This window comes from Macaca thibetana, chromosome 15 (genome assembly GCF_024542745.1).
Source record: "Macaca thibetana thibetana isolate TM-01 chromosome 15, ASM2454274v1, whole genome shotgun sequence".
NCBI classification, from domain to species: Eukaryota; Metazoa; Chordata; class Mammalia; order Primates; family Cercopithecidae; genus Macaca; species Macaca thibetana.
Genome location: NC_065592.1, coordinates 59,987,783 through 60,013,717, shown reverse-complemented (window position 1 = coordinate 60,013,717; position 25,935 = coordinate 59,987,783). Strand labels below are relative to the sequence as shown.

General features: G+C 37.1%; 1 protein-coding gene across 1 annotated transcript in view; it reads right to left on the bottom strand.

The window, feature by feature from the left end:
• The window catches only part of MLLT3 (MLLT3 super elongation complex subunit), a 286,736-nt gene extending 261,081 nt beyond the window's left edge, over positions 1-25,655 (bottom strand). Inside the window, exons 1-2 of the mRNA XM_050761331.1 lie at positions 25,343-25,655; positions 23,754-23,934 (exon numbers count right to left, since the gene is read on the bottom strand). Coding sequence (XP_050617288.1) covers positions 23,754-23,934; positions 25,343-25,354 — 193 coding nt within the window. The 5' untranslated portion in view covers positions 25,355-25,655. The remainder of the gene's footprint in view (positions 1-23,753; positions 23,935-25,342) is intronic.
• Positions 25,656-25,935: the final 280 nt, after the last annotated feature.

The following is a 25,935-nucleotide window of genomic DNA, read 5'->3' as shown; positions in this document are numbered from 1 at the left end:
TGAACATGGAATAGTTTTCAATTTATTTAAATAGTCCTCTATTTCTTTCAACAATGTTTTATAGTTTCAGAGCACAAATTTCACATCTGTTTTGTTAAATGTGTTCCTAAGTATTTTACTCTTTTTGATGCTATTATAAATAAAATTGTTTCCTTAATTTCATTTTCAGATTGTTCACTGCAAGTATATAGAAATACTTTCATTTTCAGATTGTTCACTGCAAGTATGTAGAAATACTATTGTTTTTTGTATACTAATCTTGTATGCTATAACCTGGATAAATTCATTCATTATGGAGACAGCACAGGTAGTACCTCAATTCGTAGGGCTCATTAGACTAATAAGGTAATTATTGGAGAGTACCCAGTATTCAGCCTGGCACACAGTAGGCCACTAAAGTACTTTCCACTAAAGTACTTTTATTTATCTAGGACCTTACAAAGGTATCTTACTATAAAGTTGTTATTTAATACCACTTATGTGCAAAGGTCTGAATAACACAGTGACTTAAAAAACATCCTGTCCATAAGGAGCTAGAGGTCTTACTGCAGAAATAGATCATCCTTGTCCCACAAGTAATCTGTATAGACATCAGATTAAAAATGTGAATAAGATTTCCTTTATAACAAATTTACCTTTATATACTGTTAAGAGCCTCAGAAGACCATCTACTTTTCAACCATACAAATGAGGTTCAGCCCTCCTTCTTCTTTCTATGTTTATTACTAGATTATTCCATAACTCTTCTGAACACCAATATTACTGCAGAGTGGTGTCATGTATTACACTTGACCAATACAATAGGAAAGTTTTAGTGTCTTGTAATTACTAGCTTTGTTTTTTCTTTCTGTGAAGCCTATTTCATGCTTTCGAATTTTCAGAAGTGAAACAAAAAGAAATGGAAAATAAAAGGAGTAAGAGATTACAATAAGTAAGGTTCCTATAGAACTGCAGTCACCAATTCTACCATTCTACAGAAGCTTACTAATATTTTTTTACTAAAACAATTTTTTTCCAAATAGTACTTTACTTTAAACTTAGATATCTGCTTAGTGTTCCAAAGCACCATTTAAAAATCAACCAGGTCCTGTTTCTGTCTCAGCAACATTTGCTTTACTTCTAAATAATTGTTAAATTACATTTATTTGTTGGAAGAAAGACAGCCACAACCTAACCACAATTTGTGCCACAAAGTCCAATCTTAGCCCAGATCTATTTTTGGATTCATAACAGCTTGAGCTAAAGAAGAATTGCATCACATTGTTCAAGTTGGGTCATAAACAGTCTCTGAAAAGAGAAGCAAAACAACATAAAATGCTGCAGAAACCAAAAATGATATAAAATATGAAGGATTCAGGTTCAAACACCTGCTATACAAATGGAAACATAACTGTGCTCATCTTCAATCTCTACTTACCACTTTATGTTCCCAAAAAACTCTGTTACCAACTATAACTTATTTAAATTGTACTGAAATTTATCCACTTACAAATCTATCTCCCCTTCACCCCACATATGAGTCTCTGAGGGCAGAGAAGCCGTATGTCTAACTAGATGTGTAAATTTGGAAGAGAAGTAGGATGGGTAACATAAGGCATTTCCATCCCACCCCAATACCATCTAACCTGTAAGTTCTCAAAAATGGCTTTAGTTTTGCTTTTACCATTCTAACAGTTGCCATTAGTCATTCTTTAGGTGAAGACACTACAGCCTTCAGTGAAGCACTGCTCAGACACTACATAAAAGAAATGACACAGAACAAAATAAAGTTATCTAATTACCAGAGGTGATCAGTGAATTTAATCCATTTAAGTTTTAGCTGATTTACCTGATAGACAGTACACTTCTAAAACTACCTTTCTGAAGTGCTGAGCCATTTAAATGAAACCAAATTAAGGTGATTCACTCAAAAGCTGTCCAGAGAACCTGGTGGAAAAGCTAATCAATTTAAACAAATCACAACATAAGTTTTTTTTTTTTTTTTTTTTTTTTTTTTGAGACAGAGTCTCGCTCTGTCACCCAGGCTAGAGTGCAGTGGCGCAATCTTGGCTCACTGCAAGCTCCGCCTCCCAGGTTCACGCCATTCTCTCTCCTGCCTCAGCCTCCTGAGTAACTGGGACGACAGGCACCCGCCACCACGCCCGGCTAATTTTTTGTATTTATAGTAGAGAGGGGGTTTCACCATGTTAGTTAGGAAGTTCTTGATCTCCTGACCTCGTAATCTGCCCACGTTGGCCTCCTAAAGTGCTGGGATTACCGGCATAAGCCACCGTGCCCGGCCCAATTTTCTTTTCCAAATTAGACTTACTTTCCTCAAACCCCATTCTGCTGCTCTAGGCTTCTGATTAGGCGAAGAAAGGGAAACAAAAATTAAAGGGAAAAGCACAATATTCAATGATTAAGAGATGTACTAAATTTCCATTTATCCAGAAGACTCAAATCATTACAATCTTCTTTGAGTATCATGTAATGATGACTAATATTTATAAATATGATCCTAAGACATAAAGTTCTTCAAATGCCTTCAGAATTTCTGAAGGAAAACTAAATTGCATTCTAAAACAATTAGTAATCGGATGTTTAAAAAAAAAAAGGTAGCATGAAAGCTATCACGTTTCTCCCCATTGCCCATAGTAAACATAACCAAGAACTGAACATTGTACTAAGCCAGACTTAGGCCTCAGAATCCTTCTCATTAGACCAACCTAAAAGTAGAGACATGACCTAGAAGCATGATATAAACAGAGTAAAACAGTGATGAGCTTATGACTCGGAGTCAAAGGCCTAAATTTAAATCTTAGTTATGCCACTCTAAAAAAGGGTGACTATATAATCTATCATCCAAAAAGCAATAGTTTTGTCACCAACACAGGACAACAGGCATATACTTTGACTGCCCCCAGCAAAACAGGGCATAGAGTCACCATATTCATAGGCCACGTGGACCATAGGCAAGTTAGTTAACCTTCAGTCTTGGATGCCACGTCTGTAAAATAACAAGGTGGAAAATTAAACCTTCAGTAACTATAAATTGCTTAGCTTTCTTCTTTTTTCACCTATATAATACTGTATTGTACGATGTTAACCCAGTGAGTTCAGAAATTCCAAGAACACTGCACTTATACAGCCCTATAAAGAGAACCCTCAAAGAGACGAAAATCTATCTTTGATAGACTCAGGATAATTTTTTTAAATCCTCACTGATTCTCTGTCTTACCAAATGCTTCACTTGCAATTTCCTAAAAAAACAAAAAAACTTAGTTCAAATTCTGATACCTGGGCAATACTAAACACTTAGAATTCTATTTCCACAGCTTCATTTTTCATAGCTTCATAAAAGCACTTATCTTGCTGTGCTGTTATTGTGCTTTGTGTGTGTGGAAAACATGCCTGATGCCGGACTAAGCACTTCCAGAAGACAAGAACCACGTCTGTTCTGTTGCTATCCTCAGTGTTTACTGCAGTGCCTGGCACATAGATGGTGCTCTATGTTGGCTGAATAAATGATCAATACTTTAGAAATACAACCCCTTCCTTAACCAACCCCAACTGGTGTACATTCTCAACCCACGAAAATATTCTGTAAGGTTGTATCCTCTTTTCCCATCGGAGTGTTCACACTCCTCAGGAATAACAGCAATCCAAATGTTTCTTCTCTATAGTGATGTCACCTATTTCCCGAATAAGGAACCCACCTTGAAATCCAACCAGATTTTAGGCTTTTGGGAGAGTCCCATTTTAAATCCTTACTCAGAAGCTTCTGATCTTTCACACACCATCTTAAACTCTTAGTCTTCTTTCAAAGAAGCCAGAACTGATGGCCTGAACACCCAGTTATCTCCACCCATTTCCACTTCTTTTCTCCTACCCTCAGTGAACTCATTTCATCCAACCATAACTATAGAGCCTCTCCCTAGAAAGTAACGTATACATAACAAAGATCACGCTACTTATTATGGGAGAATCAGAATCCAATTGGAAAAAATTTAAACCAAAGCAAATTAATACAGTCAAAATTCAATGGTAAAATGGCTTTAAATTGTGACAAAGCCCCAGGGATCCCGAAGGCATTTCTAGAGTTTCTTTAAAAAAAGAAAAAAAAAAGTGTAGTCAATCACAGACATGTTTGCTTTTACTCTGCACCATTGCCCCCAGACTCAGACTGCTGTACGGGCTGGGGGTTTGGAGGCAAAACAATGAAGCATTTGACAACCTCAAAAGGTCAGAATGACATTCTGGAAACAGTCAAACTTCACTTTGGGCTACCCATTGAAGTACAGACATACCATGATACACTGCCCACCTTTAGTTCAGAATATTCTCCAGGTGAGAGGAACAAATAACTAAGGCATTTTGTATTCAAAAAGATGTCTCTGGCTTCCAGATCAAAAATAGTCATAGAAAGTAGAAAGTTTTATTCTGCATGTTTCTTAAAAAAAGACATGAAAACTTACCTAGCAAAGCCTCACGCTTCACTATAATAAATGATCTGCAACTTTTATATGGAAAAATACTTAGCTGTAGCAACAGCAGACTGTTCTTACCCCAAGCTAAATAACAACAGCAATATGAAACTGTAAATGTCTACTAAGATAGAGTTGGAAACTTTGTAACTCCACTATCCCTCCTCCCCCAGAGTTTCTTTTGCTCCACAAAAATAATTTTAGTCAGATGGGAATAGGGAAAAAACTGCAAACAGAAAGAAGTGTAGTTTCAATGTGAGTACAATATTCAGTGTCCTGAAAGCAGACAGATCCTCAATAATGTAGCTTCAATAAAAACTTCCTAAACCCTTTCTCTTTTTGTTCCTTTGAGAAAATGAAGCAATTTGCATTTACAGCTTAGTTCCTGCTTCCAAAATATCCCTTTAACTTTTTCTTTTCTCTTTTTATGGTAGGTATAAATAGCACCAAATTGTCAAATCACAGCTATTTTGTGTGCTACCTATACAAATAGGTCTGATTTCTGGCCAGTCATAAAACAATTACTGCCGAATTCCTCTGGCTCTTTGATATCCAGCTTGTCCACAGGGCTTCAAAGCTAGACTCCAGGACTTTTCTTGGGGCACTGCTGAAAAACAACCTCAACAGAAACACAGAAGATAAAATGTTCCCACTCCTATAAACACACAAAGATAGAATCCCAGAAGTAAAACAATTCAGCAGCATTGTGGTGGGGTTTTCCCCCTCACGATAATTTCAGAGTACAAGTATTTTAAATTAATTTTAGCGAAATGAATCAATGATAATTTCTTCCCCCTAACTCGTATGGCTATTTTCTCCATTTTCAAGCCTCCAAAAATTAAGAATTACTTTGCTTTCAGAAAAATTTTCTGATTTACTAAAATAACTTATCCCATGGGAACTTACTGGGATGGAATGAAAGTTCAGCTTCTTAAGCACATAAATAACTATACAGCATAGTATTTATTCAATGTAGCAAAACTCATTCAAGCTAGAAGCTTTCAATAAAGTTAAATGTGGTCAGAATTTCAATAAAGGAATTGTATGTATGCGCAAATTATGTTTTGACTATAAATTAACAGAACTTTACTCTCACATGGCTTATAAAAAATCTACATCTGTATATGGGATATGTGGGATGGGCGCACACACACACAAATACCTAACACATATAGCACATGCATGTGCTCAGGAGTGACAGACTATTTCCTGTTACCCCACTGCAAAAGCAATACATTTATTACAAGGAAGTAAATGTTAAATCCTGATAGAGACACTTACAATTTGGCATCTTGGAGGAGTGGCAAACGTAACATGATTATCAAATCTCCTACTGCCAGGTTCTAGTAACAATGTTTTATTAAGTTTGATATATACATACATACACACAGCATATCCACACACATATTTATACATCTCCACCTAAAAAGAGAAAGACACGTCACTTTTCAATTCCTCCTGCCAATGGCATCATGCCAAATAAATTTTTCCTTAACCCAATATTTTTGGCAGCTTTATCATAATATGCCATAATTCCACAAATTAAGTAGTTGGCTAATATGTGGCTCTGAATTAAAAGTAGACATGGTATAGTCTCCCTCTATATATGAAAGATCATTTTTAGACATATACATAAAAACAAAGACTATCTTTGCACCCAAAATCTGCCTCTAATTTCTCCTCCTCACTTTCTCTTTACCATTAGCAAGAATCAAGCACTTTTGAAACATTAATCCAGATCTGATTTTGGCAGTCTTCTATAATCTTATCGAAGAAACCACTTGGACATATTTATCCAAAGACATATAGCCACATTGTTTTTTAAAAATCTATACAGTAAGTCAACTCTTATAAGAATATAGGTGAGCCTTCTAATTATAACACAAAAACTTGGAGCCACCTGTTTATGGCTCTGATCTCAAGAACACCACTTTTACCTCTTAGGTCAAATCTGGCACCCAAAACTTGGTACTAAATTTCCTCAAAACAATGTGGTTATGTAATCTCTCAAATTTAATTATGTTTTCTCCTCTGAATTTTGTTAACTAAGGCCAAATGCATTAACATACAACAAAATTCTCAATGTGAGTGATAAAAATGCATTAAAAGTAACCTTTAATCTATGCTATTAACTGATTTTATTCTATTTTGGCACGTTTGAAGTAACTCATCTAAGGATTAGTTAGGCTTTTCTACACTTCTTTTTATCAGGACTCTACCATTCTTGATTTAGTTTTGAGAGAAAAGGGTTTGCAAAAACTATAATAATCTCACAGCTGGAGATGGCTGGAAAGTCCGTTAGTACTCATTGTGCCCTTAATTTGCAGGAAGCCTTTGTGCTCTTCTACTCCTCGTTTTACATGCTGAGCAGTTTTCACTGATAAAGTACTTATAGACCAGTTATTTTAGATTAATGAAAAGCCCAGTAAAATTTTATGTACAGTGGCTGTGAACCTTCTCTTTAAAATACTGAAATGTATCTTCAGAGTCTTGATTACATGAAAATCTTAACCCTGGTAATTTGCCTCAATAGTTTTCATGTGAATAGGCAAAGGCAGTCTTTAAATTGTTTAAGAAGTATTATTTTCAAACACAGAAGGTATCCAAAATTTCATACTATGAATTCAGATTGAATGGCTGAAGCCTCAGGGCAAACACACTGATTTAATCACATAGCAGTGGGTTTCAAAATCTTGCCCTCTTCAGACTTAACAATAAAGTATTTCCCTGCCCTTTAAACCTGTAGCAATAATGCAAACACATTATACAGAAGGACCCAACATTGTTGAAATTTTGTTGGGATTTTTAACATTACAACATCAATTCCAGGAATACATGGTGTCATTCTAACTCTACGCTTATCCAAGATGAGATTTTAAAGTCAATGAGTTAGTATTTCCTCTGAACTTCAAGCCTAAAAAAGGACATTTAAATATCCAATTACCAAGGATTATAAGTCAAACTCAATTTTCACAGTTTTCTAAAAGTCTTCAGATACAAAAAAAAAGAGTCTAACTTTAAAGAGTCTAAGTTGAAGTTTTTAAATATGTACCAATATAAGCAAAAATGTTGAGATTTGTTATATTCCAAGACATAGAAAATATCATCATGTTAAAATTACTCATTTTCTGCTATACTACCTTCCTGTAAATCAGAAATTCAAATCATAGTCATATAGATTCATATCGAACACAGCTAGCATATCTGCAAAGTAGAAATGATAGTGTCTGAAACTAATAGGGTTAAACAATTTATTTTGTGAGGCCACTGGCAAAATCTACAGCAGCTGTCTAACTTTGCCTTTAACGATCATAGCAAAAGCTCAAGGAAGTGATCCAATGCAGCAGTGGTCTTTAGTAACCAGATCGTTTCTATTTCATTTTCAGCCAACGGAATGGATAACGAAAACAAAATTATGCCTCAGTCAGTACGTTTACTTGACAAGCTAATTTTTAACAATGTTAAACTTTTATTCACATATATGGCCAGAAGTAAGTTGTATCTTTTTTGTGTGTAGATAATCTTAATAACTTTTAAATACTGGCTACACAAGATAAAACTTCAGATGGCTATCACTTCTTTAAACTCACTTATAAAAACTACTGGAAAATTTTTTAGCTATTCAAGAACATATTAAGCTAAAAAATAAAAGGCAAACGGTTAGTCATTGCTGTAAACTGTTGAGCCACAGATGTTTGATTCTTTCAGTGAAGAAAACTGCAGGATTTATACCATTTTATATAAGACCTAAAACAACTGTATAATGATTTTTATAAAAGAAACAAACTCAATTCCTCAAGGATTACAATTTCCTACCAAAAACTACTTACACTGTTCAAAATAAACCAAAAATAGCTCTCTCATTACATATCATCATCCGGTTACTATCAATGTATCTATTCCTACATTCTTTTTTACTTAGCCTGAGGAAAACAGGTATTTCAGACATCTAGCTAATCGGGACTTATAAATATTTATTTATTTATAAACCAAGTTTCTGAAGAATGTGAATAAGGGAAACAAAGTAATTTAAATAAATGACCCAACAAAGTTATGTTTATTACTCTAGTTAATAACCACGGGTTCATACTAGAAAGAAGCTGCAAGATAATTTCAAACTAAGTTATGTTGGAATAGGTATGACTACAACATTCCCCATTTCGATATTTATGACAACATTCTCCATTTCAATATTTATGATGCATATGTAAATCTATTGTCTTACTCAAGTAATTTGCCTAAAGAGCAATTTTAATCCACTATTTAACATAATTCCAATCATGTTTACTTCCACAAAGGTTTGGGCCAGAACAATTTTAGTTAGATTTTAAGCTAGTATAACATTTATACTATACGCCACAGGTAAGAGATACTAATTGATTATAAATATATCAAATATACTTTCTGATTATGAGTCCTATATCATCATTTTATACTATCTTAAGTAGAAGAAATCTCACTTCAACTATTAAGCATTTGAAGACAATTACTAAGTGTTGGTTTTGTAAAGGAGTACAAATTACTTAAAATTTAATAATTAAAGTACATGCACAAATGGATATTCCTAAATTGACACACTTACGAATGGCTTACTGGTTTTAAAAAGTAACTCCCAAATGCTGGGTTAATATGTTTCACTTTAAGGACTTAAACCATAACTTCTTCTAATAAAATTAATCAGTTTGCAAGTAATTAATGACGAGAATTCAATAATGTGAAACTATCCCTGCGTATTCTCTATGGCTGGGAAATTTAGCTGGTTATGTTCATATAATACACTTAGTGGGTCTTGGAGCCCACTGCCTGTAAAATCTCCCATGGAGATTCAAGACCACCCATTGAAAATAGTACAACATTATTGCCTCCAGCAAGAAGCTGGTACATAGGACTGGTTATTCAAGTCTTTTAAATACTATTTTATTGAGGGATTGCGGGAGGTGGGGGAGGGGTGAAGAGGGATTCATGAGTGGATGGGGGAGGAAAACTCAGAAAAAAACAGTAATTTCTAAAGCAGAGGTTCCTGCTGTACCCCCTTCACCCACCCATACTTTTAAAACAGCTACATAAACAAAGTAATAAGTGCTCAATTTCAGAGAGAATTACATTATACTCCATTTGAACAGGCTACAAAGTACTTTTATTTGAAAAGCTGCTTCTGCTCTGTTATAAACAATTTTACTCTGCACCAATTTCAGACAAGAGAAGATGGCTAGGGAGTGTGGGAGGTGGAGTTAGGAAAAATTCACTCAGTGTCTTTCAATGCCTTAAATAGTTGATCCAATAAAGATCCTTTAGAGAAAACTTTAAGTCTATTTTTTTTCTCCAAGTAAGCAAATCATACAGGAGGGCTTTTCTTTTCTAGGGTACTGCACCCTGTCTCTTTAAATTCCAGGCCTGCCCCATTTCCCACGCATTCAATGAAAGCCCCACGTTTGCTGGCCTCCAGCCCACAATGTCAAGTAGTTCTCTTGCTATTGAATTTCAAGATTATTCTTTTGGATCATTTGCCCTTTAGTTTTAAGCATGCCAAAGCAAAAATAATGTCTTTCTACAATAACATAAAGAAAACTCAGAGGTCTTTACAAGCCTACAAGTAGAGAACACCTTGTCCTCTGGTTCCTCTTTCACTGCAAAATATGCTCCCACTCCATATGCTCCAAATAAGGGCCATTTGTACACTATCGTCATCTACCATAGTTTTGTCTGTCCTATAACAAAATTTTATGAGTATTTTTATTTCATTTGGTGCCAATTTGGAATCTCTTTGCAATACTCAAACCAGGTCTTCGTATTGCTCAAACTCTCCACTCCTCAACTTGGTCTCTGGGGTATTTGGTTATAACAAGTTTTAAAACAATTATTTAATTTTAAAACTATTATTTTATTTTTGCAGTTAAGACATTTATATAAATCAATTTACTAATAAAAGTAGCAAATAAATATTGCCATCTGTAGTCACTGTGCCAAAGAGTACATTTTCGTCATTCTTGTACATACCTTAATCCTGAAGAAAGGATTCCAGGCCATTATAAATCACATTTAGAATTCTCTCAGAATTCTCTCAAAAGGAATAGACATAGTTAAGTAGAAATTTGTCAGCAGAACTAAATTAAGTTCATGGAATATAATCTTATTCCAAATGCTAGCAAATAGAATTTGAAGTTGCAATTGTATTCAAGCAGCTAATAAGAAATACCCAGATCACAAACATCAATGTTTACATTTCACAAACATTCTAAGGTAGAGTTAATCTAATTGGAATGTATGGATTTTGTAAAATTATCTACTACTAAAGGGAAACACCCTTATTTTTATTTGACACATAGCTTTGCTATGCATTAGTGCACAGCACACTTTTAAAGTTTAATGTCAAAATGCAAATGTGTTTTCTCACAGATTATAAAATCATGGACTTATTTAGATAAATTTTAGATTGCAGAGAGGCCTTGGAGACAACTAAAATTAACCTCCTCGTTTTGCAGAAATCATTTTTAGTTATGTTTAAGGAATATTCATATCAATCTGCATTGTACATAAAACATGAAATTATGTACTAATTTCCCTTTGTAAAAACCTCTAGATATTTTTGCAGCTTATATATGAAATATTAATAAAATCATCTTAGTATCAAAATAGTTTGTATTTATGGAATTATGTATGAATTCTCCATCCAAAAAGGACCACTTCTTTCTCTGCCCCAAATCTTTTTTTTTCTCTATGCCTTATGTTTGGTACTTGTTTTGGTACTTTTTATTTCTTAAAAGTTCATATCTAACTTCCAAATTATATACAAAGATGCACAAACTGGAAATGAGTCTTTTATTTCCAATTATCAATACTATTTATTCTTCAATATAATCACCATATATCTAAACAACATGATGAGTCTTTTTATTTGTAGTTGATTTTTAAAGTCAGATGTAGGCTCTAGAAAGATTTTTAACACTATACAGCAAGATAGACATATTAATTATCAAAGTTATCAAAACTCCACAGGAAAAAAAGACCAGAACTTTTCAAAAACATTCTTTACTACTCCAAAAATGTATACTGTACTGATATATTACACATGGTATCTTTCTGTTACCAAGACTATCCTATATGAATACACATTTATAAATCAGGTTAATCTCATTACCTGTATAACTTCAATACAAAATGTTAAGAAAGGTAAGAACATTATCTACATGTCTCCATTTAAAGCTTACGATCAACTTATGAAACATTGTGCAAATACTCATAGTAACATTAAAGGAAAAGACTCAAAACCACAAGGTGGCAAAAATGTCAAATAACAAAATTTGAAAATGTTTCTTGGGAAAAACAGTCTTAATCACGTTCCAGATTACTTTTAGAAAAAACTAAAAGTCCTATTGTAAATGTGCCCATATATACATTTAAATACTAGTTTTACTTTCACATAATATGAGTCATTCAAGAAAACTTGAAAAAGTCAACAAATTTTACTGACAACAGTAGGAAGTTCCTGATATCCCACCTCCCAGAAATCACTTACATTAATATTTTATGATAGCATTTCTTCCCATCTTTTCAGTGATGTATTTTTATCTGTCACGTGCTTCTCACAAGGTGGGGTAAAGATGAACAAATCTAGCCATTCTAATACAGAAAATGAACTAAATCAATTATGTTAACCTAAAAAAAGATACTCTGTCAAGAAGCATTAACTATAAGCTCTTGTGTAGCCTTTACAACATAAGAAAATTCCTATTTATTTGCAGCTCTATTTTAAATGTCTGCATTTGTGTAGTTTTGGATAAATTAAATTATTGGCTCTAATCAACTGCTTGACAATTTCCTTTATAGAATTGGAATGCTAACTAGAATTATTTTTTTCTTTGTCCTAAAAGTTATATAGCATGTTACAACTGAAGAGTAGAAAGGTACTTGCTTTTCAGAACAACTTCAATTGAGCATTTGAATTATTAAATAGAAAAACCCTATTTATTCTTATGTGTATGTATACAAGTATGTTGGATGATTAAAGATTTCATATACTTTCTTCTAACCTGTTTACATGATAATGTGGACAGTCCTCAATTAGCTTACATGGGCAGTCCTCTAATATTATTCTATTGATAATATAATCACAACTAATATCTGGTAAGTGATACTTCAGAAAAGCAAATTAAGTGACAAAATTTCAAGGTCTATTTTATTTAAAAGACAAAAAAGCATGAAAAATCCAAAGATCTAATGGCATGGTCAAGAGCCATGTTTGAGGAAGAAGTTTCCTATCAACACTGGGTGGTCTTCTGAGTTCTTGAAATGCTCCAACCTACAAGTAGTTGATGGTTGAGGTGAATGGCACAATATGATCAGAAATTAACTTTTACAAGTGTAACTTAATCTCTTATTTGGTGAATTACTCATGTTATCTTCTACTTCCCTATTACTGAGCAAGTCTTTCACCCATTTCACTGTCCATTCATCATAAGAAAAGATAAAATTTCAATACATTGATGTTCATATATCGATATTTTATTTTCTCAAAAATATCATTCTCCAAACTACTACTTAGGAAGAGTGAGAAATTAAATACACCACATGTCTATTGTCTAGCATGATAACCAATATAGCTATTTAATAAAGGGTAGTTATTATTTCATTGTTATAAAAACACTAGATCAATGACAATTGCAGAATTTATCCTTTTTAAAACTCAAGGAGAAACAGTATTTTCAGAGCTGCCAAAGCCCACACAGTTTATTCAGTCCAAACACATCCTTTCTACCTCTCAGGCCAGGGCCTTTCCTGCCGCACTGCTAAATACTGCTCCTACCAGTTACTGGAATACATTAGACTCTTATTTTTAAAGTTAAAAGGCTGGTTGTTATTTCGTGGATTAGGTAGTAAAAAAAATGATAGAGCTGGCCAAGTCCTTCAAGCTTGTGTCTAGTTTTTCTTTTTAAGCATCCAAAGTAAGTGAAGAAAGAATAAGGGAAAAAAGAGAAAAGAGAAAAAATCATTTTTGGCTATTACAAATGCTAGAACACACTCTAGAAAATGTGATTCTCAGCAGAAACAATGTTTTCTGCTAAATTCAAGTGGTGGTTCCATTTACACAAAGTCAATTATTAGAGGTGCAGAAAAAATGAGTTTCAGAAATCTGAGTAATAATTTATAACTTCCAGGAGTGGAAGGTAAAGTCAGGGATTCTGAAACCCTTTTTCTGACTTGCAATACCTGCCTTTATATGGTTGCCAAAAACTTCCAGGTCAAGATATCACATTGATGAAGCTATAAGTAGTATCTACAGTGATAACATAGGTCCCATCCTTTCTGATGTGTAACTCTAATGCAACACAGGAGGAAGAAGAGATAACATATACAAAGAGAGGGGAGTGTTGGACTGATGAAAGCATGTAATGCATAACACGTGCTGCTTTGGTGCCCCTAAAATGAGAAAAGTTAGCTTCCAACCCACTAGTTACTATTTCTGTGCAAACAGAGAAAAAGTCATACAACAAGCATCAGATAATCTTGAACCGTGTCAACATTTTCAAATAACCTATTCTGCTAAATGCAACTACATCTCAACAGCCCAAACCCCCCATTTTTCACTGAACCTCTATAAAACAGCTGCTTATTATAGAGAAGCAGAGAAATAAATAAAATGAAGGAAAATACTATGTGAAATAGAAGAATGTTTCTTTGATACAAAAAAAGGCTTTCATTATTTTGCTTTCATTATTCATATTAATGAAGTATTTGGGGTAAAGGGTAAAGATGATACAAAGTCTACAATGAACTCTGTTTTTAAACACCGAAAGCGTTTTATATGTTTATCAAATGAATAGATACCTGGAATAATCAGACAGTATGCTATCCCCAGTACCATTCTTGGAAGGTGGCAGGGGAAATTGGACATAAAAACCTATCTGCAAAAATGAAAAGGCATCATTCAGACTAAATTTATATCTGAAAACATTGAGAGGCAAATTACCTCCCTACTCTCCAAGCCACTGCTATTATTATTAATACTTCAGGAAACTGTTAATATATATTTTGCTTTTAAAAATCAATATACACAAACAGAGAATTTGGCCTGGTATCGATGAGGAAATAACTGATAATTTCTATTGGAAGGGAACAAAGAAAACAAATCTAGTTTTGACAAAATCAAGTATTTTAAAATAGAAAAAATTTACTTGGCTCTGAGAATATCAACCTTCTAATATGTGTAATAACTCCAATTAAATGTAACTAATCATCTTTATAATCACTAACAAACATTATTTTAAAGATAAGCCATAATTTTCTTTAATAAAAAATGGTGACTTGATTTTATCCAAAAAGTTAATTGTTAACTGCTACATACCAACTAAGTAACACCCAAATGCTAGCCTTATCTTTTTAGAAATTCTATCGTAATAGCCTTCTTCAGTCTTCAACCACTGCAAACTTATCACACTTAAGTTGAAAGGATTAAGGCATGCAACATTACTTCTTAAAACAACACTCTGCATCCTTCATGTAATTGCAATTCTTACCACTGGGTGAGTTGGGGACAAAATATCAGGAGATAACTACCACTCAGCAACAATTTTTTCTAAAGATTTAATCTCAAAGGAAAACTTTAATTCATATAGAGAATTTGATTTTGTCTGAAAGTAGCTATAGAACTTTTTCCTTTTAAACAGCATCTACCATGGTGACCACTATTTAATTAAATCCTAGATCATGTCTACAAAAGCAGCTATTGCTGAACATTTGTCTGCTAATATAAGTGAATAATTACTCAATGTTTTAAAAGTAAACATTGACCACCATTTATTACTAGTTATCTTTGCACAGGCATACTTGTGACTCATTGTGTCTACATGCAAGATCGCTCTACATTTCTAGGCTTCTGATTAAAAGTAAAACGAAAGGGTAATTGAAGATGAAGAATCTCAAGTGTCCTTTCCAGCTCTAAAAAGATACAAGCACATTGAAGGCAGGGACCTCCTCTTACTCTTATTTGTATCTCCCTCAGTCTTCCACTGTATCCTACATATATAATGCCTTTTGGGTAAGCACATTACTATGGCCACTAACTAAATTCTTTAAATAAGACCCTAAGCCCAGAGAGGAAAACAAAACAAAATAAAGCACATCAATCTGACAAAATTAAAAGCTTGCATATGGTGAAAAGATACCATAAATCAAGATTAAAAAAAAATGAGGCAAGATATTTTCAACACAAATAACAAAGGAAGAACATCCTACAAACAAGAAAATGACAAACATCCCAATCTCTTTTTTAAGAAAAAAGATATAAAAATAAGTCAATAAAGAGGAAATCAAAATAGTCAATAAATACATATAAAATGCTCAATCCTACCAGGAACCAGAGAAATGTAAATGAAAACAAAAAGATACCAAATTTCAACTCTGAAAAATAGGAAATATTAAAATAGCCAAAATTGGCAAAGATATAGAAGAAAAATGGTACTCATTTTCTTGACAAAGTATAAACTGTCACAACCACTTTTTTGAGCAATCTGACAACAGCTAGTACAAATGAAGACACACATGCCCACAATTCAGTAACTCAAAATCTAGGCCTATGTCCAAACCCTTGTTCATCTGCACAAGGTAACATGCACAAAGATGCTCACTGCACAGAACAGAAAATGACCTATTTATTTCTTAATAGGAAAACAGAAAAGTAAGGTATATAATATATTCCCATGATGAAATACTAAGCAGAGGAAATTGAAGAGAATGACATGGCTCTTTGAAATGTGGATAGGTTCAGAAACATAATTGAGCAGGTGAAAAAAGCAAGATGAAAATGTATTCACTCATAAAAATATTCTGGTATTAAACAATGGCAATGGTTATACAACCTTACAAATATACTAAAAACCACAGACTTGCACCCTTTAAAAGGGTGAATTTTGCATGTGAATTATATCTCAATTGAAAAAAAAAAATTCACTAGCATGATCCTCTTCATGTTGATTTTAAGATACAATACATTATTATTTGTAAGCAATATAAATGTGCAAGATAAATAGAACAGAAGAAAGGCAGAAGGGTTGGAAGAAAAGGCTGGGAAGCATTTTAAAACATTAGCTGCATCTCTAATAGTTAATTCTCCAGAATCCGAACAAGGAATCAAATATGATAATATGTAAACATTTACTCATTCTTGGTAGTGGGGATTTGAATGTTTGTTATATCATTCTCTGCATTTCCCCATGCCTTTTTTTTTTTTTTTAATTAAAAAAAGCAGCCATAGACTACAAAGGGCAAAAAAGGCACATCACAAAAGACAAATGGTAAATAAATACATAAGGAAAGATATGTGGCACTGCTAATCATATAAATGCAAACCAAAATGAGGTCATTTTTCTATACAGATTGGCAAAGATTTTTTTTAAGCTGTTAATTTCTAGTTCATATGCCTGAGGAAATATAAACTGGGACAATCTTTTTGGAGGAAAGTTTGGTAATATATAACAAAATTTTAACTCTGTATACCTTTTAACTCCACTACCTCCCTTCTAGAAATTTAACGTAAGTAAATTATTAGAAAAACCATCAAAATGAATGCCAAAGATGTCCATCACAGCATTATTCATAACAAATCAAAACTGGGAACAATCCAAATGAAGCATAATAAAGCCATATACAATGTCATGCCAGAAAAATCCAACAATTTTAAAAGATGATATGCCACAAGGGTAGGAATGTTCCTCTGTGCTTTATCTCCAGCTCTAAGAAGGGTGCTAGGGCCGGGTGCGGTGGCGCATGCCTGTAATCTCAGCACTTTGGGAAGTAAAGGCGGGAGGATCACCTGAGGTCAGGAGTTCGAGACCAGCCTGGCCAACATGGTGAAACCCCATCTCTACTAAAAATACAAAATTAGCCAGGCGTGGTGGCGCATGCCTATAATCCCAGCTACTTAGGAGGCTGAGGCAGGAGAATTACTGGAACCCAGGAGGCAAAGGTTGCAGTGAGCCAAGATCATGCCATTGCACTCCAGCCTAGGTGACAAGAGGGAAACTCTGTCCCAAAATGAAAGAAAGAAGGAAGGAAAGGAAGGAGGGAGAGAGGGAGTGAGGGAGGGAGGGAGGCAGGCAGGCACACACACGCATAGTAGGAGCTAAAAAACACACACACACAGTTGTTGAATGAATGAATGTTAATAGTTAATATTGATGTGTATGTGTATATATATAAAGATGTCTAACAAATATTAACTATGGTTATATATGAAAATTTCAGATAACTTCTCTATGTTTTGACTTTTCTACAATGAACAAATATTTATAAATTAGAAAAAAACATTTCATTTGTTTAAAAAAATGAACAAGGTTCTTCACAAAAGCTACAATTGTGCCATGTAATTTCCCAACTTCTATAACATCTCTTTTGAAGATTCAAAACAAGAAAAGTTATATATCTTAGAACTATAAAAGTGATGTTAAGTAGTGGGGATTACCTGTAATAAATGACTAGAAAGGCAAGAAACAGGCCAAGGTTGGTCCATGGAAGACCCATGGGAAAGAAACTTCAAAGAACCAAGAGAAGGAACAAAGGACCTTTAAGGCAAAATTATCAAACCAAGTGATATCCCTGCCTGGCCTACTTCACAAAGATAGGTAGTTCTACAGAGGGGCACCTACAATAATGAATATAAAAGACTTCTGTATAATTCAGGTAATGCATCATAGAATGGACAGTGATAGGCCCGGCACAATGGCTCATGCCTGTAATCCCAGCAATTTGGGAATTCGAGGCTGGTGGATTGCCTGGGCCGAGGAATTGGAGACCAGTCTGGACAACACAGTGAAACTCCATCTCTACCAAACACACACACACACACACAAATTGCCAGGCATGGTGGTCCATGCCTGTAGTTTGACCTATTGGGGAAGTGGCTTGAGACCAGGAGATGGGAGGATGGCGTGAGACCAGGGGATGGGAGGATGGCTTGAGTCCAGGAGGTGGAGGTTGCAATGAGCTGAAATGACACAATTACAACCCAGCCTGGGTGACAGGGCCAGACCCTGTCAAAAAAAAAAGAATGGACAGTGACAGTAACTATAAAATATGTCCAGAAAAACCCAAGTTTAAATTTTCCTTTTCTGAAAAAACTATTGTTAGGTAATCATTCACTGGAATTTAATGAGGCAAATACCTTGGAAGATTTACCTTTTCTGTTTCCATTAAATAAATTTTTATTAGCAACAATAATAACAATCAGCTTCCATATATTGGGCAATTTATGTGTGCCAGATTGTATGCCAAATACTTTCTACCAGCAGTTCTCAGAGTGTAGAATTAGGACCTCAGGATCCCTATGATCTTTTCAGGTGATTGGTGACGTCAAAACTATATATATAATAAAATCTATGAAGTTATTTGCCTTTTTCAATTCTCATTCTCTCATGAGTGTACAGCAGAGTTTTCCAGAGGCTCCAGCACATGTGATAACACAATAGACTGAAAAGAGAAGCAGGTAAGAGGACCTAGGTGTCTTCTATTGAAACAAAGAGATTTGAGGGGGGGAAAAAAAAAAGAAAAATAAACAATGTACCTTTTGTCAGTGTTTTTAAAGAAAATGTTAATTTTTCATTAAAATTTACTTATATGTTAACATGTAATAAGTTATTACCTTTAAACAAATTAATAATGTCCTTTAAATGTCTCTATTTTAATTTCTAATACAGGAAAATTAATAGATATAACTTACACAAAACAACTCTTTGTGTTCCTCAATTTGTAAGTGTAAAAGGTCTTAAGCCCAATAAATTTGACAACAGTTGATTCATATTTCAACCTCAACTTAATAGTTCTATTTTATTATCATTTCCATAATGCAAATGAGAAAACAGATACAGAAGTAACTTGTCCAAAACCACACAAGGAGTCTCTTAAACCAGCATTTGAATACAAGTCTGTAATTACTAACCCCAAATTCTCTTCATCTTTAAGCAACAATATCTAATCAAGATATTAAAGATCACTTTTAGATCTTTAACTTTTAGACAGCTACATGCTAATCCCTATTTTTAAAACAATATTCTATATATTGGTTCTTTATTCTTTTTCAGTTTTAAAAAGTAATGTGTGCTCATTGTAATGTTTTAAATATACAGAGTTAACTTTTAAAAAAATCAAATACTACAAAAATAACCTCCCATCACCACCACCATAAGTAGCTACTAAAGAAAACTACTGGTAAGAGTTTGATGCCCACTAATACAAATTTACTTATTTATAGACATATGCATTTATACACACACATATACTTATCTGCATAAGAACTTTTTTTAAAAATGAGATCACAATGATTTAGTGACTTGCCTTATTTCACTTAATTCTTCTTGAAGATCTTCCTGCATCTACAAATAGATATACCTTTTTTTTTTACAGATTATCATCATTTAATTGTATCTAGTTGAGGGCCCCTATATGGCTTGCTTCCAAATTTTGACTGTTACAAGAACAGTCACAAGAAACATGCTGTATCTTTGTGTACTTGTGAGAACATATTTGTCAGAAAATTCCTAGAAGTAAATTTGCTAGGCTAAACAGTATAAACATTAAAAATCTTAATAGACCTTGCCAATGTTCTCCAAAATACCCCTGCCCAATTTACATTCTCGCCCACAGAATATGAGATTTCCTCCAACAATTCAGCTTTTAAGTGCCTTGGAAAATTATACTTTATGTGCTTCAAAATGCACAGTAGTAAAACTGTACTCACTGGTCATCTAAATTTCATACAGACCCTACACAAATAACACTCACTGAATGTATCACAATAGTCACCCATCTTCATTTTTCTTCCTTATATCTTTTAAATGACTCAGAAGAGAAAATATACCAGATGCACACAACTTCTTAGCTAGTAAGCCCTCAAATATTAGTTACCTTGATAAAAACTTATCCAAATTATTTCAGAAGACCATTTAACACAAATCAAACTATGCAGTAAAGCTGGGCTCTAACACTTACAGGAAAATTGTTAGAGTGGATTTATTACGCTTTATCTGCCCACTCAAAGGACTAAGGCTACAAATAAAAAGCTATCAAATCATACCAGTGGCCAAATTAGCTTCCATAAAATAATAAGCAATAGATTTCATATCATAAATGTCTGTGAAACAAATTGCAATAGTAAGGATGGCTGTAACTGGAAAGTAAGTTCAAATTCACATGATACTAAAAACAAAAACATTAATATTTTAAAAGAAATGTTTCAAATGTGACTACTAATTTCAGTCATATCAGACTAGTACAAATCTTTGGTACTAATAAATAAGATTGTCTTTTTTTGCAGGTAGATAGTTTAAAAATGCATCATACTCTGGCCTACCTGTTTTGTCATGGCTAATAGACATTCCAGGCTTCACCATTTCATCAAAATCTCTTTTCTAAGATTTAGTGCCAGTAGTTTTAAACTGAAGGTCTCCCACACATATTTATCACAGAGTAAAACCTCATTAATTCAAATCCAATTAGCTCAATTCTGAAATGGTATACATAATTCTTATTAGGCCACAAGTTAAAAATACTATCATTTCTTCTCCTACAAGTTCTAATATTACTGTGAAGTAAAGGAAATCAACCTGAAAATCAATTCACTTTTCCAAACCAAAGATTTACAAAACTAAGGACTCATTCATCTTTGTGGTTGAGCAGTTCATCCTCAGTCCTAAGGCTCATCTCTGTTTAGCAGCTACTGTATACAGTGAAAGTGATTCAGATTGTCACTAGAGCCAACACAGCTTATTTATTATAGAATATGAGCATTTCTTTTAAAGATCTTATAACTCGGATTTCTCACAAATTCATATTTGCAGTTTCGCCAATTTCCAGTTGGTAGAATTTTACTCTATCACTTACAGATCTACAATATAGCTAACATAGCACCCTAAAAGGTACTGGAAGTAGACATAGAAATTCCTGGCGTTCTTATTCTATATTTATTCTTATCATTTTGAAAGACTTTATAAGCCAAAAAATAAGTCCCAGGATTAAGTGGCATGTTTGGTGTTGCTTGAACTTACAACTAACTATTCCCAATGAACAGAGAAACCTTCTCTTGCAATCTGAATCATGTGTAATTACAGTATGACAAGGTCTCTCCTGGGCAATGTAAGCTGGCACTTTTCCCAGGACTTGTCACATCATGGGAAGCACGCATACAAATAAAAATCCAAAAATAAACATTTTAAAACAATGGCTTATGGACTGCATAGAGAACCTCCACAGTTGAGTATAAAAATTGAGGAGTCCAACCGACAAGCAGACATCTCTCACCAGAGACCTCTGAGAAGGCATCACTGCTATCAAGCAGCTTACCACGCCTAGCAACAACTCCCAGGTGTGGCCTATGTGAGCAGCACCCTCATGTTCCCTCAGGCTAGACAGAAAATCGTTAAGTATAGGAAATAAAAGTAACATCAGTACACACATCCACTGAAGCAGAAAAACAATGGTAAAATAGAGGTTGATCATCTTTAATTTTATAATGTCAATTTGTTGATTGTCAAGGTGCCTAAACAAAGTTACCTTAAGAGCTACATCTTCTGCCAACTGAGTTAATTTTCCTAATAAATGTTGCTTTTTAAAAGCTTATTTCACCTTGAAGCAAACTGTAGCCAAGTAGTAGTAATAATGTGTACCAAGGATATTAGAAGGTGGTTTCTTTTGTTTAAACTCCTCTGCTCTACAGACACATGGAAAGGGAGCGAGAGATTCCAAGAAGCATCACATCAACCTCATCAGTGACAGAAACTTGACATCGCTCATCCTTACCAGTTTGGAGGAAATATAAAATATAATAATCTCTGACTATATTTTAACAGAAAATGCTAACAAATTTCAAATGTTATTTCCTATAGGCCATGCATATTTCTAGCCCTCCATAAGAAACTGGATTGGTTTATTAACCATCCAACAAAGACCATCAAATTCAACTGTTCAAGTTTTCAGGAGGAGATATAAACCAAACCACTAAAGCCAAAAAACACAATCCTACTTCCCATTACATGAGCCCTGGAAACAAAAATAAGCACCAATACAAACCCCTGCCACCTCTAAGGCACACGGCATTTCTCCTTTCTTTATTCAGCCCCCAGAATGTTCAATAATTTCCACATAGCTCTAAGCGGAATGGATTTATTATGATGTTACTCTAAGAAACGGCAGGAGTTCTAGATGCCAATAAAGATTACGGATCAAATGGAAGATAACTACTAACCATTGTGTCGACTTAGATAAATAAACCTGCTCACAAACAAAGCACCTTATTGTATTTGTACTGTTACCTTCACTAATCCAACTAAAACAACCACACATTAGCTTTCCAGAGGTTGAAGGGAAAAGAAATCGGTATTTCTCAAACCCTCTTTAAATTTCTTTCAAAATGACACTCCGTTTCTTTTTTCCAAAACTGTCCTGCCCATTATGGAAAATGTTTGGGACCGCAGAGGCCCACTAGGATTATGCAAACTAGACTCCAAGGCTAAGAACCAAGGTGGGGAGGGACTAAAGCAAAAGGCTTCCTCCACAATGTTCCTCTTAAACTTAGCTTCGACCTTTGCAAGAACCGTCTCCCTGCAGATCACATCCGGCAGACACTTTGTAACGTTGCTCAGAATCAAAGGAGCAGTCAAGTGCCACGCGGGGGTGGGAGGGAGGAACGAGTAAGCCCCCCAAGTAAACATAAAATCCAGACTGGAGTGGGGTGTGGCGGTGGCTAAGCCACAAAAAGAAAAGTCTATGGCAACTGGTACCTGGTGCCTCATACACAGACAGGAAAGCAGAGACGACCCGAAAGAGAACTGACTTGCCAAGACCGAACAATAACTACATCCAATACATTCTTTGCTAATAACACAGGTAAATCTTAATTTCTCTAGGACACACACACACACACACACACACACACACACGCAAAGTGTTTATTCCCTCCAGTCCCATTCCCCACATCTCCAAACTCAACAACTAATTGCACCTTCCCCACAGAACCCGCGGCTAACCCCAGAGGAGTGGTGAGGGCTGGCTTGGGATGAATAAACACTCGACACCTGACGGTCCTTTCTCTGCGGTGACTTTCACCAAGCCGAAGTCGCGCGCGCGCGGGCAGGCGGGAGCCGGGACCTGGCCCGCGCGGCGCCGCGCACCCGGATCCCGAGGCTACGCCGGCGAGCGCGGCGCGGGGGGCGGGGAGCGGGGCAGCGGGACCGCCCGGGCCAAGCGATTGTTTCCTCGCCAAGCAAAGACATTTTTTATCAAGACCCTTTTGTATTCGAGCCCTACCTCTTTTTGGCCTAGGAAAGCTTTCGTGCAAGTGGAAGACGACTTTCTCCACAAAGTGCTGTATGTTACTGTGCTCCGGGCCGCGTACGAACACCATCCAGTCGTGGGTGAAGCCCTCCACGGTGGGTTTTTTCCTCACCTGGGCGCGGTGCCCCAGCTCCAGCTTCACCTGCACGGCACACTGCGGGCAGGGGGAGGAGAGACAGCCGTGAACAACAGGAAGGCGACGTTTCGGCAGTGAACGTTGCGCCTGACATTTTTTTTCCTCCTTCTTGAAACGCACATAAAAGGAAACGGCGGTGCCCTCTGCATCCACGTTTCACGCGCGTGGGCGCGCACATCCCACACCCCCAAATATACCCGCCCGGCCGGCCCGGCTCGGCCCCAGGCGCCCCGGGCCCCGCATCCACATCGGACAGGATTGTAACGGAATGTTATCCCCAGTCGGGAAAAGGGTCAGGGAAAGAGGGAGAACACACTCAGCCACGACAAGCACGATAACAAATGCATCGGAAACAAATCAGAAGGCAATGCCGGGGCGGTTTTCCGGCGTGGAAGGGTAGGTGGCTGGGACCCAGAGGGACCGAAGGGTTCCTGGCGAGCCCCCTCCCCGAAAGTACCGCGGCGACAGGCACACGCCGAGGAAGTCTTTGTGTACGTGTGTGTGTGCGTGCGTGTGGAGCGCTGTGCCAGGCGGAATGGAAACTACAGGCAGCCTCTGCTGATGGGCACAAACTCCCGTGCTCTTGCCACGGGGTTCGTGCACAACAAAAATGAGACATCGTCACACACACACTGAAACACACACACACACGCCCGCAGGAAAACACACCGAGGCATCCATAACTTAAAGCACCCCGCACCCCCCAACTAAAAGCCCCAGGCGATCGGCGAGGCCAGTCGAACCGAGACCCCGCAACACACTTTCAAGAGCCAAAGTGGCTCCAAAGTATCTCCCACCTCCCCCTCAAAAATGAAATTCAGAAAGGCAGGGCGGCGGGCGGACAGCCGCCGAGCCTCGGCTCGCGCTCAGCACCCCCCGGCGCTGGGGCAAAGTTGCGTGCGGCCCCGCCGCTGTCAGCCCCGCACACTCCGGCTGACACACGCGCGCCGCGGAGAACGCACCATCGTAGCGGCCGCGGCGCTTTGCGGAGGTGCGGCCGCCGAGGCTGCTCGCCGCGTCCCCGGACTGTGCCCGCAGCTCCCGGCAGCGGCGACTGAAATATGGCTGAGTTATTATTCGCCTCCTTCCACCGTGAGTGTGTGTGTGAGTGCGCGCGTGTGAGCGAGAGGGAGTGTGTGAGTGCGCTTCTTGTGATTGCAAAGAGGCGAGGAGGGAGGGAGGCGCGGGGGGTGGAGGGGCGAGTGTGAGCGTGTGTGAGTGTGTGTGTGTCTGTGTGTGCGCGCGCGCCGGGGGGGTGGGGGAGGAGGGGAGCGGAGGCTGAGGGAGAGGCGGCAGCTCCCTGCAAGCCGTACCAACCTTTCTCTAATTGGAACCGCGGAGCGCTGGCGCTGTCTGGGCTGCGGCGGCGCAGGGCGAGGAAGGAAAGTGGGGGAGGTCTTTTATTATTATTTTTGCGCGTACTTACCGAGCTAGCCATGCCTGGGGGCCCGGAGGTTTGCTGGGGTGTTGTGTGGTACCCCCCCTCCTCCGCCCCCCCTCAGCTGTAATTCATGAAGAGGCTGCTATGAATGAGAGCGCGCCCAGGAGCGGAGGGTAGATGGCGGACATTCTCTGCCTTTTTCCCCCCGCGCTTGCTTGCTCGCTCGCTCGCTCGCTCGCTCGCTTATTAAACTCAGCCCCAAAAGCAAAAGCAGCAGCAGCAGCAGCAGCTCCAGGGTAAAGAAGATGATTCCGGAGCATGCGCCGTGGCGCCTGACACCCGGGCTCCGAGCCTCGCGGGGCGGAGGGAGGGCTTGCGGGCGGGGCGGAGCGCGCGGGGAGGCCGAGCGAGCGAGCCAGGGGGAGCTCGAAAGAGCCAATCACCTGCCACCTTCCGAAACCCCGGCGGCCCGCAGCGCCACACTGGAAAGCCTTGCTTAAAGTAACAGGTTCCTGCTGCGGGGGTGGCAGGGAGGGGGCGCGGGACTAGGGAGAGCGGCCAGCTGGGGAGCCATCCCAGCCCCTGTGTAAACTCTGCTCGCCCTACAATAAAAAACGGATTAAAACTGCTGGAATGTA